At 37.7% G+C, this 17249-nt stretch overlaps 1 protein-coding gene across 1 annotated transcript; it reads right to left on the reverse strand.

The window, feature by feature from the left end:
• Positions 1–1310: 1310 nt before the first annotated feature.
• On the reverse strand, positions 1311–9797 carry EBAG9 (estrogen receptor binding site associated, antigen, 9). Its single transcript, XM_009579810.1, has 6 exons — positions 9702–9797; positions 7650–7728; positions 7291–7449; positions 5146–5253; positions 4034–4125; positions 1311–1845 (listed from the first exon to the last, which is right to left on the reverse strand). The coding sequence occupies exons 1-6, from the start codon at positions 9782–9784 to the stop codon at positions 1725–1727; spliced, it is 642 nt and encodes a 213-aa protein (XP_009578105.1). The 5' UTR covers positions 9785–9797; the 3' UTR covers positions 1311–1724.
• Between the last annotated feature and the right edge of the window lie 7452 nt (positions 9798–17249).

A 17249-nucleotide genomic window follows, 5' to 3' on the forward strand; every position in this document is an offset into this window, starting at 1 on the left:
CCACCATCAGATACTTCAGAGGTGTGCGCTAGTAGATTTGCTCGCCATACTGCTGTTTAGTCTGCACAGACTGTAGTCATCCATTCTACTCCAACCAGAACATTTGTACAGAAAATATGCACAAAAGTGCATACTGTTGCCTTCTAAAACAATTACAATTTAACATTTCTCAAGAACTTCTTTCATATCTGAAAACTGCTGTCACATCAGTTGACTTGTGCAAGATTTTAAGCAATATGACAAGCATACTTAACATTTTTAAAAACTTTTCTTCGTGACTAAAGCCATTAAAGATAATTCTTACTGTCTTGCTTTCTCAATTACTTATCTTTTAAGCAAAACTTGTGTCAGAATCTACTTACAACTTGGTTAAAAATTCTATTTTTCTAGGCAGAGATGATCTAGTCAGATAGCCCCCCCCTCTTCCCATTCTTTTACAACTTCACTGTTCCCTGTATGCACAGGGGACAAGTCCCAGGCACAGAATTTGCTGTCTTCACTCATCTGTCACAAGGTAAGAAATCCATACAACCCGTGAATTCAGGGATAATAGCATCCACATAGCAGAAGATGGAGAATGCATTCACTGAAGCTCCGAGATGGACATAAGAACCACATGGACTCTGCCCCTCCCGTACACCTGTCCTTCCAGCAGACATTAAACTTTTCTTCTTCATTAAAGCACTGTTGTTTTCTACTGCATATTTACCTTGCACACTTCTCCCAGAGGAATTCCACTGTAAATTCATTCAGTAAGTGTACAAAAATGGAATTTGAGAAGTGCTGTTAACTGAACTGAGAATTTCCACACTAGCTTTATTAACAGGAAGACACAATTTTTTTTCAATTGTACTGCCTATGCAACAAGTATAAGGTGTGAGAATTTTTTTTTTCCTAACTGTAGGAAGTAAAAGAATTTCTGCTAGAAATACAAATTTACCAATACAAGTAAGTGATTAAATCACTCCCCTCCGTTCACAACGTCAGCCTTCATAAGAAAGCAGCAGCATGCACCACTGTTGTAGTGATGCCACTGCTGGTAGCCATTGCAGAGTTGTAAATGGGCATGGTAGCACAGGAAGCTGCAAGTGACAAACTGACAAGAAATCCACTTTAGTGTTCAGCTGTAACTTGTTATCTGCCATAGCATACTCTACCAGGAGTACATTTAGACTTGCAGGTCATCCATAACAAAGTCATTTTCTTCTGCACAGGTCAATATGATCTCCCATGGAAAACTGTGAAGTATTTATAAATACTTTTATAAAAAGGCAAAAGCAGACATTCTTTATCAGGCAGGAAGCAAAGGGTTCTTTAAAACTGTTTAATTACATGTTTCAGGTAAGCACAAACAATACAGTAGATTTCCCACCACTGAATATTTACATTCTTTTCTCTAGGCTTGAGCTGTTCATTAAAAATGTCTTTCAATCAACATCCTTGCTCAATCACTTTTGCTGCAAAGAAGGGTGCTGAAATAGAACTATTGCAGGAAACATGATTCCATCAAGGCATGATTTTCTGTGGGTTTTTCTCCTTGAAGAACCACCTACTAGTAGTTCAAGATATTTTGGGAGAATCCTGGCTTCCAAGATGACCTGAAGAATGCATTAAAACCAAGCAGTGTGTTGAAGTCCTAGAAATACTTAAATCAATACCAATATGTATGTTGTAGAGCTGAAATTCTCTTTTTCACTGGCACTGCCATTGATGCCTAGTTTCTGTTAGGACAGTTTTACACCAATTTTGTTTTGTTCCTTTTTCATTAGCCTTTGGGCCTCTTTCTCCATTTTCTTTCGTTGTTGTTCTGCCGCTCTTTTTTCCCTTTCTGCTATCTTCTGTTGTCTGTAATTAAAAAAACCATGAATTGCTAAATAACAGGAATCCAATTTTCAATATAGTCATACTTTAAGTTCCTGTCAATAAATAGGTTATTATAACTAATAAAAATAGAGCTTCAGTCTACTGTAGTTAGGCTCAGAACAGTTAGTCATTTATTGTGCTGAAGTCCTTTATTCAGACTAATCTAGTCTTAGGCAGCAATATTTGTTCAAATATTTTACAATCTAAAAGCCACTCAATTCTCTAAGATTCAGAGTAAGTGAATCAGTGAGAGTGTACAACAGTTACAAGGCCTAGAGCTATTTAGGGGAAAAAAAAAAAAAAACAAACCACTATCTAATGCTTTGAGTAGCAAGATTACCCGCCTTTTCAAGTTCAGACCAAAACAGTTCGACTTGTCTAGAACACTGACTTGTGTCCCCCCTTTCCATCAGCAGAGGCATCAGTAGTTATCCTCTCTGTAATGCAAACACTACAAACATTTTCCTCATGATCAGATGAGATGATAACTTCTAATATTGCCTTTCACGTGTTCAGGATCTGTGTTGTACTCTATTATTCAGTACAAATATAAACAATAGCCTTTAAGGAAATAAAAAAAATAACTAAAAAGCCTTCAGTTGTGTATCCTTTCAGCATTATTTCTTACCACTGCTATAAAACCCCAGACATCACTATCTGCTAGCTCAAAGAATCTGTCTACAGAAATAGGTTTCCAATTTCAACAAATACATAGCTGACTACAGCGAAGGAAAAAAACAACACAAAAATCCACTCATTTTATTCCCTGACTTCAGCTAGAACACATCACTGAGTGGCGCAGGGGCAACAAGGATCCACACTCCAAGTGGCACATTGCAGCTTTCTCCTGTATTGCATTAAGTAGTAATAGAATGGCGTAAGGACGTCACTTTCGCTTTGGATTCTGTTTATTAGATATGAAAAACTTGCTAAGCTGCTTGCAAGAGGACATTAAAAATAAAAATGAAGCTTCATTAACTTGAAAAGGTGAAATTTAACACAGATTCAGTAAGAATAAGGAATTGCTTATTAAAAGAGAATAAAGAATTCTAAATGACAAGGCAGTAATGAGTTAACTTTCAATCAGAATGTACACATAGAGGTATCTGACTAAGTTTACAAAAATATTTGCAGTACAACTCTATTCTCACATGTTAACCTGCTGCAGAGCAAGACTGACAGAATTAGAATCAGTTGAATTTATTATCTATCATTAATGCACCAAAACTGTGCTGGTGACTTCCCTCTTGTCTTACTCTACTGGTTGAAAAACGTACATTTTCCCAAATATTACAATAAATAGTTCACCAGAATCCTTTTTTTGAAAAAATACCTTTTTTTCCTTTAAAGATTTTTTAATATATCTTGTTCTTATTTCATAGTCCCTATTGTCCCACTGAAGCCATGTTATTTGTGATTTTCTGAGCAGAATGAGAGCAGTTTAGGAAGCTGGAGCCATCTGAGGCAGGTTAACTGATGATGTAGCAATCTATTAAAGTTTGATAAAACCTTGAAATGAAACAGGTTAACATAAGTCACTGCAATTCAAATCATTGCGTGTGATTAGCTTAAACTCAACCTGCATCTCTTTACCCTTCGTACTCCTTCGGTGTGTTCTTAAGAGGGAAAAAAAAGAACACAAACAGAACAGATGAAGTATTCACACTAACTTCGTGCAAGACACTGATTTTACATTCAAGCCTTACCGGCTAGTTTAGTTAAGCTAGCTAGAAAAGCATAGCTCCTACAGGGATACCAAGAACATACTTGTAACTTCACCTTCTGTCCTGAACTATTTTTACTTTACAGCATATAATTATGATCCTTTTTATAAGGACATTCAGTGGTATCTTACTTAATCAAGTTGAAACATGTTATTTGTACATAATAAATTGTTGGGGTTGGGGGGGCATTGTTGGTTTTTTGGAGGGGGGTTACTGTGTTGTTCCAATGTCCCAGTGATTCTCAGATTTCCTCCACTATCTCGTCTACCAAACTGATTAGATCCAAAATGTATTTTGCCAAGTACCAGTTACATAGACATTAGATGCATAAAAATAATTTGTCTTAAGAATTGTTTAACAAACCTTAGCACTTACAGAAAGGTGCTATATGTATTTGATTCTTTTACATGTAAGAGTTTACATGGTGTTACATTATTTTCAGTTACCTAAGAACTTCTTCTGCCTGCCAGGCAGCATCTTCCTCTTCTTCCCAGGCATTAGTATTTTCTTGCCAAGTATCCAAGTCTCCCAGTTCAGGCTGAAACAAAAGAAGAGAAGCTCTAAGCACATGGAAAAATTATATAAAACACTTATTTTAACCTTGATGCTTCAGGCTTCCAGAAATATTTGACCTATGACAGTACTTCTCAGCTTATTGTCTATGCGTTTTCCCCTGCTCTAATACTGACTTTTTCCAGTTAATTGTTGGAGGTTTTTTGGATTCTATCGGTGGGTAACAAAGGAAGGAAGAAAGTACTGGAATGCACTTTTAGGAAGGAGAAGATAAGTTGAGCAGATGAATTGAGTAGATAGTGTAAAAGATTTCTGGAAGTTGCATGGACAAACCAACATGTGCATCCACATGTTTGTGTGTCCAATATCACTTGAGTGCTGCTTTTACTAACTAGAGGTCCTTTCCTGAATTATTTTCATTATGGACAGTCTAAGGAAGTGGTATGAGCATTCTGTACTGCTTTCTGCCTAGACTCTTTTGAGCACTATGTTAATCAAAGCAGAAGCACTGTTAAAGAAGGCAAAGGGGAAGAGAGACAGAGCATCTCCTTCTAAACAGCCAGGCTGTTAGGTAACTAGAGTATTTTTTCAAAGGCAAAGAGCAAAAATTAGCAGACTGTTAGAATACAATCCCTACAGAAAGGAATGGAGAAGCAAAAAGGTAAAAATGGGTCAAAGATAACAAAGCAAAGGTAGCCCAGAGGCTTTCAAGGAAAAAAAAAAGCGCCTTCTACTCTTTTGCTAGGAACTTACTGTGTAGAATCCAAAAAAATGTATAGTCCGTTGCTTTAGAAGATTTGCAAGTATACAAGTGTTTGGAAGCTTCTTACCTTTTTATCACTGACCTGTTAAGTTTCTCAGTAGAATAAATTAGTTAAAATTAGATTAACTACTTCATTGCTTTGAACCAAATACTCAATTTTAAAACAATTTACATTATTCCACAACTATTCCTCTTGCTCCCCACAATGCAGACCTTAGGCAGACTATTCCTTCTCCTACAGATAACTGTCAAATTAAAGATCAATACTTAGCACATACTTACAGACTGGTGAATAAAAGGAATATCTTGTGTAGCTGCTAATCTGCTAGAGAATCCTGCGTTTCCCTCTGGAATCCCAAAATTTAAAGGCTCTCGTTTTTTAATAACTATCTGAAAATATTCAAAAAAAGGAACAAAAAGTGTTAAGTCAAAGCACTGCACAGATTCCTTGGTGATCATAGAACTCTGTGCCTGTGAAGGTACAGCTACATGACATTGCACTGTGTCTCAAACCTGCTCAAGTTCCAGAAGCTGTACAGCCAAATGATCTGATAAGTGAGAGAAGCTAAATGCAAAAGACACAAGAACTCCCTTCTTCCCCCACTAACTTTTTCTTAAGTCACATGGAAACCTATGGCTATATCAAGACAGAGAAAGGGCACAAAGAATTACAGATCAAATAGTCAAATCTCCCAGTATTCATATAAGCTACCAATTACATGACATACTCCTTGGACAAATCCTGCTTCCCTGATAGGTCACTGTAAGATACTGCTCTTCACGACAGTGCTGTCTGCACAGCTATACTGCTTTAGAACATAAACTCTCTTAGCTACTTCAATAGCCTAACTGTGCAGACAATTTAAGTTTCAATAGTTGAAATGTAATTCACTATCACATCAACTGGCAAAGCTCTGTACTGATTTGGCTAAAAAACATGCACTAATTCTTCTCCTAAAAGGCTTATGAGAAAATTTAACATGGTTGCTAAGATCATGTATCCCTTACTTGTCTTGACCTCAAGATATGAACTTACTCACTTATGTCATTTAGCCTACTTTAAGTCTCTGCTGCTTCCAAAAGAGGTAGATTCACAGTTCCACTGGCTGTACACATGCTAGTACCAATGCAAGAAAGGAAACAGGACTAGACCATCTTAGTTAGCAAGGACAGACTCCGTTATTTGACTGAAGTTCCATTTCCAGACATTGTAGATATGAGCGGTAACACGAGTAGATTCCACCTCAGATCTCGGGTTCATATTGAGCCCAGATTCAGTGGAAATACAAACACAAATTCATATTTAAGGATGGTTACAAGGCCAAGTTAGCAGGAACATTCTTTACGGTGCCTGCAGTCATCCTTAGAGATACGTTTAAACTAAACCCAGTATACAGTATTCAAACAGCATGGATTCTTCTTGAGTTTTTTTCTGTACCTGAAGCTCAATCTATTAGGCAAAAAATGTCATCAGATACAAAGGAGAAATCTACCTCTCCCCCAGTCCTCCTCTGCCCCCCAGATTTTGGGAGATCAAAATCCTTAGAAGAATACTGCAGATCCTGAACATACAGAAAACTGACCCCAGTATCATCTCCAGTTCATATGACCCCAGGAAGATTTAGGTTGGAAGGGGCCTCAGGAGGTGTAATCCAACCTCCTCCTCAAAGCAACGCCAGCTCTGCGGCTGATGAAGGTACTCAGGGCTTATCCACTTGGGTCTTAAAAACTTTCAGAGGTGGAGCCTGCACAACCTCTCTGGTAACCTGTTCCAGTGCTTGACTGCTTTCGCTGTGAAAAAGGTTTTCCAATTGACTCAAAGCTCTGTAAGCACCCAGTTGGAAGACTTCCACATAGAAACAAAACTTGCAATTACCAGAAGTTTAATTAGCATTTATTTACAGTGTTGATGCTCTTGTGGATATGCCCTTCTGTCTTGTCTCCATAATAAAAATGGATATTTGAAGAGCAAGCTATTTTGAAATATCAGCTCCTAATTCTAGTCTCCCCAGCATAACTTAGGGAAACAAGTAACCATCTTCTGAAACAGCACTGCTGTTACCTCAAACTTCAGTAGAGCAGGACGTGGAACGGAAAGGTATGAGCACAAGTATCTTAGCGCAGTGGTTCCATTTTCAGAATTAAAGTGACTTTATACTTCCCAGAGCCTTCAGACTATGAAATTCTTCAGTTTCCAACAACATTAAGACTAAAGATGTAAACATGAACTAGTATCACATTTGGTAAGATCTCAAAGAGTCAGTATTTTTAATTGGACATGTTAGAATAGACATCAGCACCTATTCTCATTTCAGTAGGACCGCTTAATTTTATCAGAAGCGCCTTCTATAAATTGCCAATTTATTTATAGCCTATTTTAAAGCAAGGAAAACCCTCCATAAGTATAGTTCAAAGTGCAATACCTACTTTTTGAGTTTTTCTTATAGTTGGTGTCATATCTTTGAAATAATCGGGTTCCATTTGTTCCAAAGGATTTTGCTGAGCAGCCACATTACCATTGCCACCTTCAATCTTCACACTGGTAGGTGCATCTTCATCCCATGAAGACCAGTCCTCTACTTCTGGCTGAATAGAAGTATACACAAGTTAATATTATCTGCAAGTAAAAACTTGTCTTCTTACATCTTCCTAAGATATATACTGAATATTATAAAGCATATATAATAATATTATATCTTTCTAAGATATACACCAATCCTGTTGTAGGGCTGGTATAATAGATAATCACTATAATAGATAGTGTCACCTACCACTTAAGCAATTACCTGTTTAGGAACAGATGAATAATCCACTGTGGTTGGCAAAGTTATTTGGTCTCCACTTAACTTTCGCCCTCTTCCAGACCTGAAAGAAAAATGTAGGATTCCTCCAAGCTCTGAAAACATGAGCACTAAGTTTAAAAAAAACAAAAAGGAAGTCTGAGAACAGCACTACTGAAAATAGTCATGGCTAAAACATTAAGTGCTTAAACTACCTTAACATTAACTACTGACAGTAAAAGTCTGCTAAACAAAGGAATTTCATCATAAATTTAAAGCAGTGTTCACAAGAATTTCAAAGTATAATTTACTTTTCAAACTGCAGCGGAAATAGAGGAGAAGCAACTCTATTGCTTGAAATATGAAAATGGACAAATAAACTCAGTTATTTGCATACAGTCAGCTACAATTTTTAGGTTGTCAGTGCTTATGAAGCAAACAATCTACATCTGTTCAAAGATAACCATTTCTATTGTAAGCTGAGAAATCTTTCTACTTGTCTTAGATGTTAAGCTGTGTCTAACATAACGCTTTCTGAGCTGATTTGAAAGCCCCTCTAAAGCACTTTTTCTTCAAAGCCTAAGCAGAGGTAGTACAAGATTATGCAAGTCAACAGCTTCTGTTCAATACATGCTTCTACCCACTTAAAAGAGCACTGTCTCACTGAAAGCGTTTCAGCAACTATATCAAATAATTTTAAGTGAAGACACACTAATGCATTGCAAATAAACCACCTAGATATTTACTTAATGACAACGTTCGAAGATCACAATAATAATTAAAATATTCTTAGCTGATATTTGCTCTATTTGAAAAACTTACAACACAAGAGAAGGAAATTCAGGCTTACACTCATGTTTTCCCCAAGGAGTTGCTATCTTAACCCTTAGGGAGATGAAGCGTCCACATAATATAGAAGCTATCGTCAACTCGGTGTTTTGACTTCTTTTAGAACTTGAACAGCAAGTAGTCTTAATTTAATTTGGAATTCCAATCACAGAACTAAGGTTGACATCTATATAGTTGTATGCAGCATTAAAATATATCTTTTTAAAGCTCCACTAGATCTGTAGTGAATCTACCAACCAGTTGAGAGATTCCTCTTATTCTTGGAATAAGTAAAGGCGAACAAGAAATAAACAGTTATTTTTTGTCTACCACATATTCTGCATATGCTTTAACCTCTCTGGCAAAGTAGTAGTCATCATACACAAAAGGAGAATACATTTCTCTAGATTGCTATTTGCTTATGCAAAACAACATTCTGCAAGAGTGGCAAGAAGCAAGAGTAGTTCAGACGACAGCACAGTGCTGAGAAGATCTACCTCAGGTACTCTGCTACTGTCCTGTTGAACTCCACTATTATATCACCATAACTCTTGAGAGTGTTTTGAATGCTTCTAGGTACTACACTGCTGCGTTCATGGGTCTACAACTCAAAAGAACTCTAAGTACGACTTACAAGAGTAAGCAAAAATAAGTCATGTTCATTAAAAAAAAAAAAGCAGTCCCCTTGAACTTTAATCACTGTCCTCTAAACTTCTGAAAGAATCTTCAATAGGCAGAACAATCTGAAGTCTCAGGCAACTGCTTCTTGACAAAGCAGGATGAGAATCACTTACGTTTATAATGAAAGCCTACTGACTGACGACTGGGTGGATGCTGTCATTAAGTGAACCTCTTAAAAAACCAAAATATCACTTGCCAAGTATTTCTAGAAATGTGGAGAACAAATTTTCTTCAAGGTTGGCACAGGATAGTTTTAAAAGGCAATTTTAAAACCCTGTCATAGCTGTTTAGAAAACACTCCTTATTAGAGCTATCTTACCACAAAATACACTCACAACTGCACTAAACAGACTTTTGAACTCTCAAGGAATATGCAGATCAAAGAATGAATTTGACTTAGTTTTTATCTGTCTTGATTGTTTTGCAATCAGTAAAATCAGAACTGGGAAAAGTGGTGGGTGGGTGTTGGGAGAAGGAAAGAAGTGCAAGAACCAGTAATTTTAAAAAGAAAAAAAAAAAAGGTAACCAAATTAAATAAGACATGTTTACCTGCATATTAACTTTTTAATGAAAGAAAGCACTGCTGCCAGGCAAGTACAGATTTTAAAGAGTCGAAACTGTGTTATGGCCATGGTGAGAAACCCTTCCTGCAAAAGAAAAAAGTTAGATGTAGAGTATTATACATCTTTACACAGTTATTAAAGCCAATTTCCTTAGTTGCTCATAAGCAAGGAGCATTCTGTGAAACTATATTAATGCAAGAAAAGAGAGGAGGTACCTGGAGCAAAGACGCTACCTGCCTACTATCAGGACATTTCACTGATGAAAGTTCCTAATGTATACGGCCTTTAAAGAAACAGCACATGATCATAGGTAAAGTCACAGTTCAAGATACTTTTAAAGGGGAAATGCGGGCAATCAATTGCAGTGACTGTACAGTTGATCTGTTTTAGACACTAACAATGGCACTGAACACCAGCAATGCAAGGAGAACAGAATAATCATCAGTAAGAAGCTCACACTTGCTTGAGCAAGTATTGCATATACAAATTATAGATTTAGTCATTAAGTCAAAACCCAAAATTGGCCGTTTAAATTTAGTTTCCATTTTGATGGAAACGTACGACGAGCACAAACATTGTTTATTTTAGAACCAGTGTCACTGAAAAATCATCAGCAAAGAAAGACTGTTCATCCTGTGTGCACTATAGCACCAGTTAACCCCTAGATCTAGCAATATTCCTATGCCGGACTAGATCATGCTAGCAAACCCAGCCAAAAAAAAATTGATCTTTGGCTGAAGCCACTTATGTTGGCAGCTATTTTTCAGTGTCAATTTGATAATCTAGAGAATTTATACTCAGTATACCACATTATTCAAACAGATCCCCTCAAATAGGCACAGACTGAGTCAAAATAATCTGCTGTAATTCAAAGATCCCTTTTGTCTCTTCTACAGGTGAACATTTCAGAGTAAAGAAGAAGAGGTTAGGCTTCACAGATAGTTTTTCATTATATACATCTACACTTGCAACAACATTTTTTGTTGTAAGTTTAACATACCTCCTGGTGAGAAGAGAAGGCAGCCCTGTGACATTTTCCTCAGGCCATGAGTATTCCATAGAAGGACAGCTTGATTTCAAATATGCTATGGCATTTAAATCACTTTTTATATTCCAGGCTTTAAGTTAGGAAGAGTCAGGAAGGTGGATCATTAGGTAGGCTGCTCCAATACTGCCCTGAGGATTTTATTAAAAAGTACATAATGGGATTTGTGAGCTTCATGGAGCTTAGATTTATTTTTTATTGGTGCTCATTTGCTAAATAAGGTAACTAGTATTACACACTATAGTAATATAGTACTGGTAATACTGCTTCACATAGAGTCCAGATAAGGAATTTCTGCTACTGAAAAATCATACAGGGTGGCTATTAAACAAACACGTCCTTTTACTGTAAAATGGAAGGCTTAAGTCAGTAAGTAACCGCCAAATTACAGACCACACTACCAAGCTGTAGCTCAGGAGAGAGGCCTCTTAGCACACAATTCACCTCCACTTCAACACTAGCATTGTCTTAATCTCATTTCATGGGAGACTTAAAAATGTAGAGAACCTTATACATGAGTAGGTATTAAATGAGCTTTTCATCTAAAGGGAATAGGGAACATTTGAACTTCCCACAAAGAAGCAAGAACAGCAGACACCGTCCAACACATTTAGCTTTTAGTTTTAAAGACAGGACTATCATTTCATATTGTGCTCAAGCACTTCCTTACTTTCTGGAATAAGCAATTTTGACAGTATCTAGGTGACAGGAGAATACATCAGTCAAGAATTTGAAGGATTCAGAAATAGTGGAAGTTAGTGAAAAAACAGTGGATAGCAACTAGATGGGACAGTCCTCTATTCTAAAGGTAGAAATTATTGCAAACTAATGCTGAATTGGTGAAAGAAATTGTTACTTTTAGATGAGGAAGAGGCAGCTAGAAGCTATCTACCTGGGATTTGAGGTATGAAGAGCAGGTGAACTGCTGAAATGAGAATAAAGGTACGCCTTTTCTGAAAGGAAGCTTGTTTAGAAGCTCACTCCACTCTTCTCTATCAGAATTCACTCTTCTATTGGCTTGGGGGGCAGGAGGGAAGGAGTAGAAGAGTACCCAACGTTAGAAAGAGTAAAGTAATTTTCCCCACTGTTTAGCCTACCTAAGTGCCACACTGGACAGCCAAGACAGATCCTAAATTAAAAAACAAACTATTGATTGAAAAGGTTGTTTTAGGAAGCAATCGTTACTAAAAAACTTCTGCAGACTTGGTATTATTTGTGCCTAAGTACAAAGGACTGGGAAGTTTATTAGCCAAGTGTAAACTAAAACCAAAACACATTCAAGTGTGTCACATATATATATTCACATATGTATGTGTACATATATATATGCATATAATATATAACCCCAGTTTTTCACCTAATCTCCCCTTTTTTTTTTTTTTTACATATCAAACTGTATACTGTATTCACTTCCCAATATAAAGTTAAACAACTAAAAAACCAGAATCCAGAAGAAGTCTGGCTTGCAAGCTTGTGAAGTCCACTGCTGACAAGAGTTAGCCACCAGAAGTTAATCCTTCTTTTTTTTCCCAGGTCATTCCTATACAAGAGTGACTACACTTCCAATATCACCAGTATGCCTGTTTGGCAGGGTTCAATAGCTATCGTCGTTCCCCATAACACTCAGATAACTTGTCCCTCTCCACTTTCTATGTGTCATTCAAAATTTCAGAGTTCTGATAAGAGACACACACAAAATCACATAACTGTTTGTGTTAGAGCTGCATTTCACTTCAACTGTGGCAACGCTGGGCCCTTCAAGACAGTAAGTACCGCCTCTTCTCTGAACTTTGATTGTAGTCTTCCCAATTAAGTTAAGCGCTGTACACTACAGATTGTCAGATGCACAACCAGAGTTTTGGCAACAATATGCTATCAGCTAGCCATAGTAATATTAGCAATCCTCCACCTTTAAAAAGTACTTTCATCAGTGTATCTAGTTTTTATACTGCTGCTCCTGGTTTCAGCTGGGATAGAGTTAATTTTCTTCCTAGTAGCTGGGATAGTGCTGTATTTTGGATTTAGTATGAGAATAATGTTGATAACACACTGTTTTAGTTGTTGCTAAACAGTGCTTACACTAGTCAAGGACTTTTTTTGTGCCCTGCCAGCGAGAAGCTGGGAGGGGGCACAGCCAGGACAGCTGACCCAATCTGGCCAAAGGGATGTTCCATACCACGTGATGTCATGCTCAGTATATAAACTGGGGTGAGTTGACTGGGGAGGGGACGACCGCTGCTCAGGAACTGGCTGACCATTGCTCAGTGGGTGGTGAGCAACTGCGCTATGCATCACTTGTTCTGTATATTCTTCTATCATTATTATTATTTTCCCTTCCTTTTCTGTCCTATTAAACTGTCTTATCCAATCCACCAGTTTTACCTTTTTTCCAATTCTCTCCCCCATCCCACTGGGGGGAGGGGGGTGGGTGGAGTGGGCAAGCAGCTGTGTGGTGTTTAGCTGCCTGCCAGGTTAAATCACAATACATATGAAGCAGTATATATGAATTAATTTCAGCAATATGCTAAACGCTGTTTAAGATAGAATCTTGAACCAATTATTGGCTCGAGATTAGGACATGTCAAGCATTCTCCCCAGTGTCTGAAACAGCACTTGAAGCATTTGCATTGTTGCTCTAAGGACAGCACTACCCAAAAAGAAAAGCTAAAGGTTTTGTTTGGTGCCTTTTGGGGTTTTTTTTGTGTTTAGGTTTTTTGGATTTTTTTTTGTTGTGTTGTTTTGTTTTGAAGGATTGGGGTTTTTTTTAAGTTAATTAATTAATTTTCTCAAAGGGAAATAATTTTATATTCTGAAGCAGTTGTATGAATACAAATCTACATGGAACCTTAATATTTCCTGAGTTCACTGCAAATGTAATTCACGTGATACCACTTCACTAAACTTGTTAAGTGAAACGAAGTGTTAATTCTTTTCTTGTTGTCCATCTTTCTCAAACACTGGAAAGGAGCACAGCCATATATCTTCCTTATCTCATCAATGGGAACAAATACTGAACAATGTAATGATAAATGGCAGGGCCACAACCTTCTCTCTTCCTTTTCTTCTTTTAAGCCTTTCCCTAATAATCAATCCCAAAAGGAACTACAATTATATCAGCAGCCGACTATGATACAGGACAGCACAGAGACATAATACAAAGTAGCAGTGCTCCAGTAAGAATCCTAGAACATTTCTTAATAGATGGAGGCAAAGGTGAAACACTGGACTAGAATTCAGATAGAGTTGTCTGTCAGCCTGATACACCCTTGTGTATCACCCCTCATGCCTCAGCTTCCCATTTGTAAAATGGGATAGCTTTCCTTCTCCCATTATTGAGATTGCTTCTAATGTATTACATTTACCAGACTTACTGTCAACTGAACTTTTAAGTTCCATTACAACAGATACAAATAAGTAAACAAATCAGGACATGAATCCTAATTAATTTAATTCCAGCAGTCAATGCAACAATTTTGTAATAGACACCAAATTTAGCTGGAGTTTGACTTGCGTAGCTCATACTGCCTTCTATTGGTAGAAAGTCACAGCAGTTGTTCACATGGAAGATGACCACAGAAAGGATTAAAGCACAGCAGCAGCAAGATGTTAAACACATTAGAGCCAAGTTAGAAGAATGAGACAACTTCACCCCGACAACATTTTATGGATCCATAAAGGAAATATAGTGAAGGGAGTGAAAGTTCAGACGTTTATTGAACTGAAACATTTTTACATTGCTTTCAGCTTGCAGCAGTGGCTGTGTTAGAACTCCCGGCATCTCTGACTTCACTGACACCAGCCAGCAAATCATCCGTGGCACGCATAGTCCAGCTGAGTTAGTCAACTATGGTGCAATAAGCAAGACTCTCACTGGCCATCACTATACAATGAGCACATTGTCATCTGGAGAAGCACTTCCTCTTTCATACCTAATTGCACACACAAACACCACTCAAACCATATTTCAAGAGACAGAGCCAATTCTAAAATAAAGTCACTCTGTGGCACTAAAATTGCTTTAGAGATTTGTTTTCTCCTAGTGAACTCACCTCCTACTGACATTGAAAAAGATGTCAAAACACTCATATTATAGAGCACCCATTCTGCTCTCCTCTGCTCCTCTACAATGCTGACTGATTTGTACTGTGTAGTTTTCTTTAGGTATCACCATCTTTGGAATGGAATTTCTGCCTTGAATTACCAGTGCTTTGTGAATTGATTACATTTTCTTTCACATCAGCTCATCTGTGACTCTGCAATGAATACATGAAGACGTCTTGGAAACAGTGACTTTAACTGACATTAAACACAGCTAGCTAAATAGCCAAAGGATGGCGTCTAAATCAAGACTAAAAATAACTTGGCTGAAACTGAAAGGTTCCCCACCATACACATATTTACATGAGTAGCCACAAAAAAAGCCTCACCCTCCTAAAGCAAAATGAGAAGTCCACTTCCTAGTATGAAAGACTAATATAGCCTTGAGTGCTTACATGTGTCAGCACCAAAACTCCACAAAAGCACCACTGAACCTGTATGTTTTCACTAGAACAGCTGATAAAAACCTAGCAAATACCATACGATTAGTCCAAAGTTTCAGTGGCAAGGATAAGATTTCTTAAAAGTTCATTTTGCATGAAATTTTACAGAAGTAGAGTGACCGCATCAATCTGAAGATGCCCAAGTAGGTTTATAGGGAGATGGAATCTTATGAAGATTAGATAGAGTTAAAAAAACTGTTTGTTTTCAAATACGCAAACCCTCCTCCAAATCACGTACGTTACAAGATGTACAAAGACATTCTGTATTTTTAAAAAAGGCAACATAATGATTCAGGAACAGCATTCAGTCAGGTACTGAAAGACACAATCAGCATCTCCTGCATTTCAAAGAGAGCAACCATGTAGCTAATGAGGAGGTTCCACTCTCCTCTTCCTGGTTGATTTCTGTTTGTTTTTTGTTTGGCTGGGGGTTTTTTTAATCACTTTATCTAGAAACATAATATTGGGAACACTGGAGGAGGAGGAAAAAACTTACCAGGTCAATGTCTTTACCACTGAGTTTGATAAATGGATAGATTAAATGGCAGCATGACTGAACCTTGAAGCCATGCTACTGTGGCATTAGGAGCGGAATCCAAAGGGAAGATTCGGAGGCATCTCCTCTATCTAACTATAAGTAGGTGGTCACGGGATGCCCGTAATAGGCACTGTAGTTTCAACACTAATGCTCCAACTTTCAGTGCAAGCACCGTAACTAGGCAGTCGTGAGGCAGCTGGGTGAGAAGACTACTCTGCCTATGACTTATGGGAGTGAGCTAAGTCATCCAAGGTGCTCAGATCCAGGAAGAGATTTCACGACTATCAGGAGCTGCAGAAGATTATCAAAATTCTAGAAGGAATGTTTGCCTCTCTAACTAAAGACAGTAAAAATTGGTGCATGCTGGTGATTCCTAAATTATTCCTAGACATCCAACGCTCCTGTTATACGATATACAGAGTTTCAACTTTTTTTAAAACGTGCTACTCCTAGAGCCATAAAACTTCTATAGTAATATCACCTCATCTCATCCCTTCCTCTCCAAGAAACTGAATATAATTCCAATCTTGTTAGTGTGAACTCTTGAAGCTTTCTGTTCTGAATTAAAGTTACATTTTTCAAGGAAACGTGAGTTAAAATAGAAAGTTTACATCCACTGACTAGTCACAGTCATTCTTTGACAATTCCTTATCTATATATGCTACTGCCTTCTGAAAACCAGCATACAGAACAGATTGAAGTCATGCAATCCCATGACACTACAATACAACTTCATCCACATTTTTCAAAAAAGTCTTTGACATAATGCACTAAGTCGTGTAACTGACTTTGCCACACCTGAGAAGTTCTCAGACACAGAACCGGAGTTTGAGAGACCCCAGTTCTGTTCCAGTCCTTGTTAGTCATCCTGGACTTAAGTTATCTGTATCTACATGGAAAGCCAGAGATGACAAATGAACACACTCTCACTGTTACTACCACAAAATTGTTTTGCAACATCTACTGTCTCGACAAGCACCAGCTATTTACAATCAAGATAGATTACAAGACATGCTGTGCAAGATGGCTTAAAGAAATCTCTACAGGGCATGTCCGTATTTCTAGAGTATTCAGAAGGCCTATAAAGCAGCAAGCTATACTATTTTTCATTAGATGTGCAACTGAGGCACTTACATTGTGAATTCATGACCATGAAATAGTGCCCCACCATTCTACAGAACAGCCCAGGCTCGAGTGTTATTAGAGACAGCACCGAAGCCAGATGGTAGCACTTAAGTTTTCTGTGACCTGTTAGAGATTCTTAAGTCTTTAAGGGTGTACTAAGCAACTTTCACGTTAACTTTTATGCAATTTGTCAGTCAGCATGAACAAAGAAAAATTTCGGACTAGGTAACTACGCGCAGCGCAGTCCCACAGAGTCTCTAGAAACACCCAAAAAGCTTAACCCCC

This window comes from Fulmarus glacialis, unplaced genomic scaffold, assembly GCF_000690835.1.
Source record: "Fulmarus glacialis isolate BGI_N327 unplaced genomic scaffold, ASM69083v1 scaffold20746, whole genome shotgun sequence".
In the NCBI taxonomy this organism is placed as follows: domain Eukaryota; kingdom Metazoa; phylum Chordata; class Aves; order Procellariiformes; family Procellariidae; genus Fulmarus; species Fulmarus glacialis.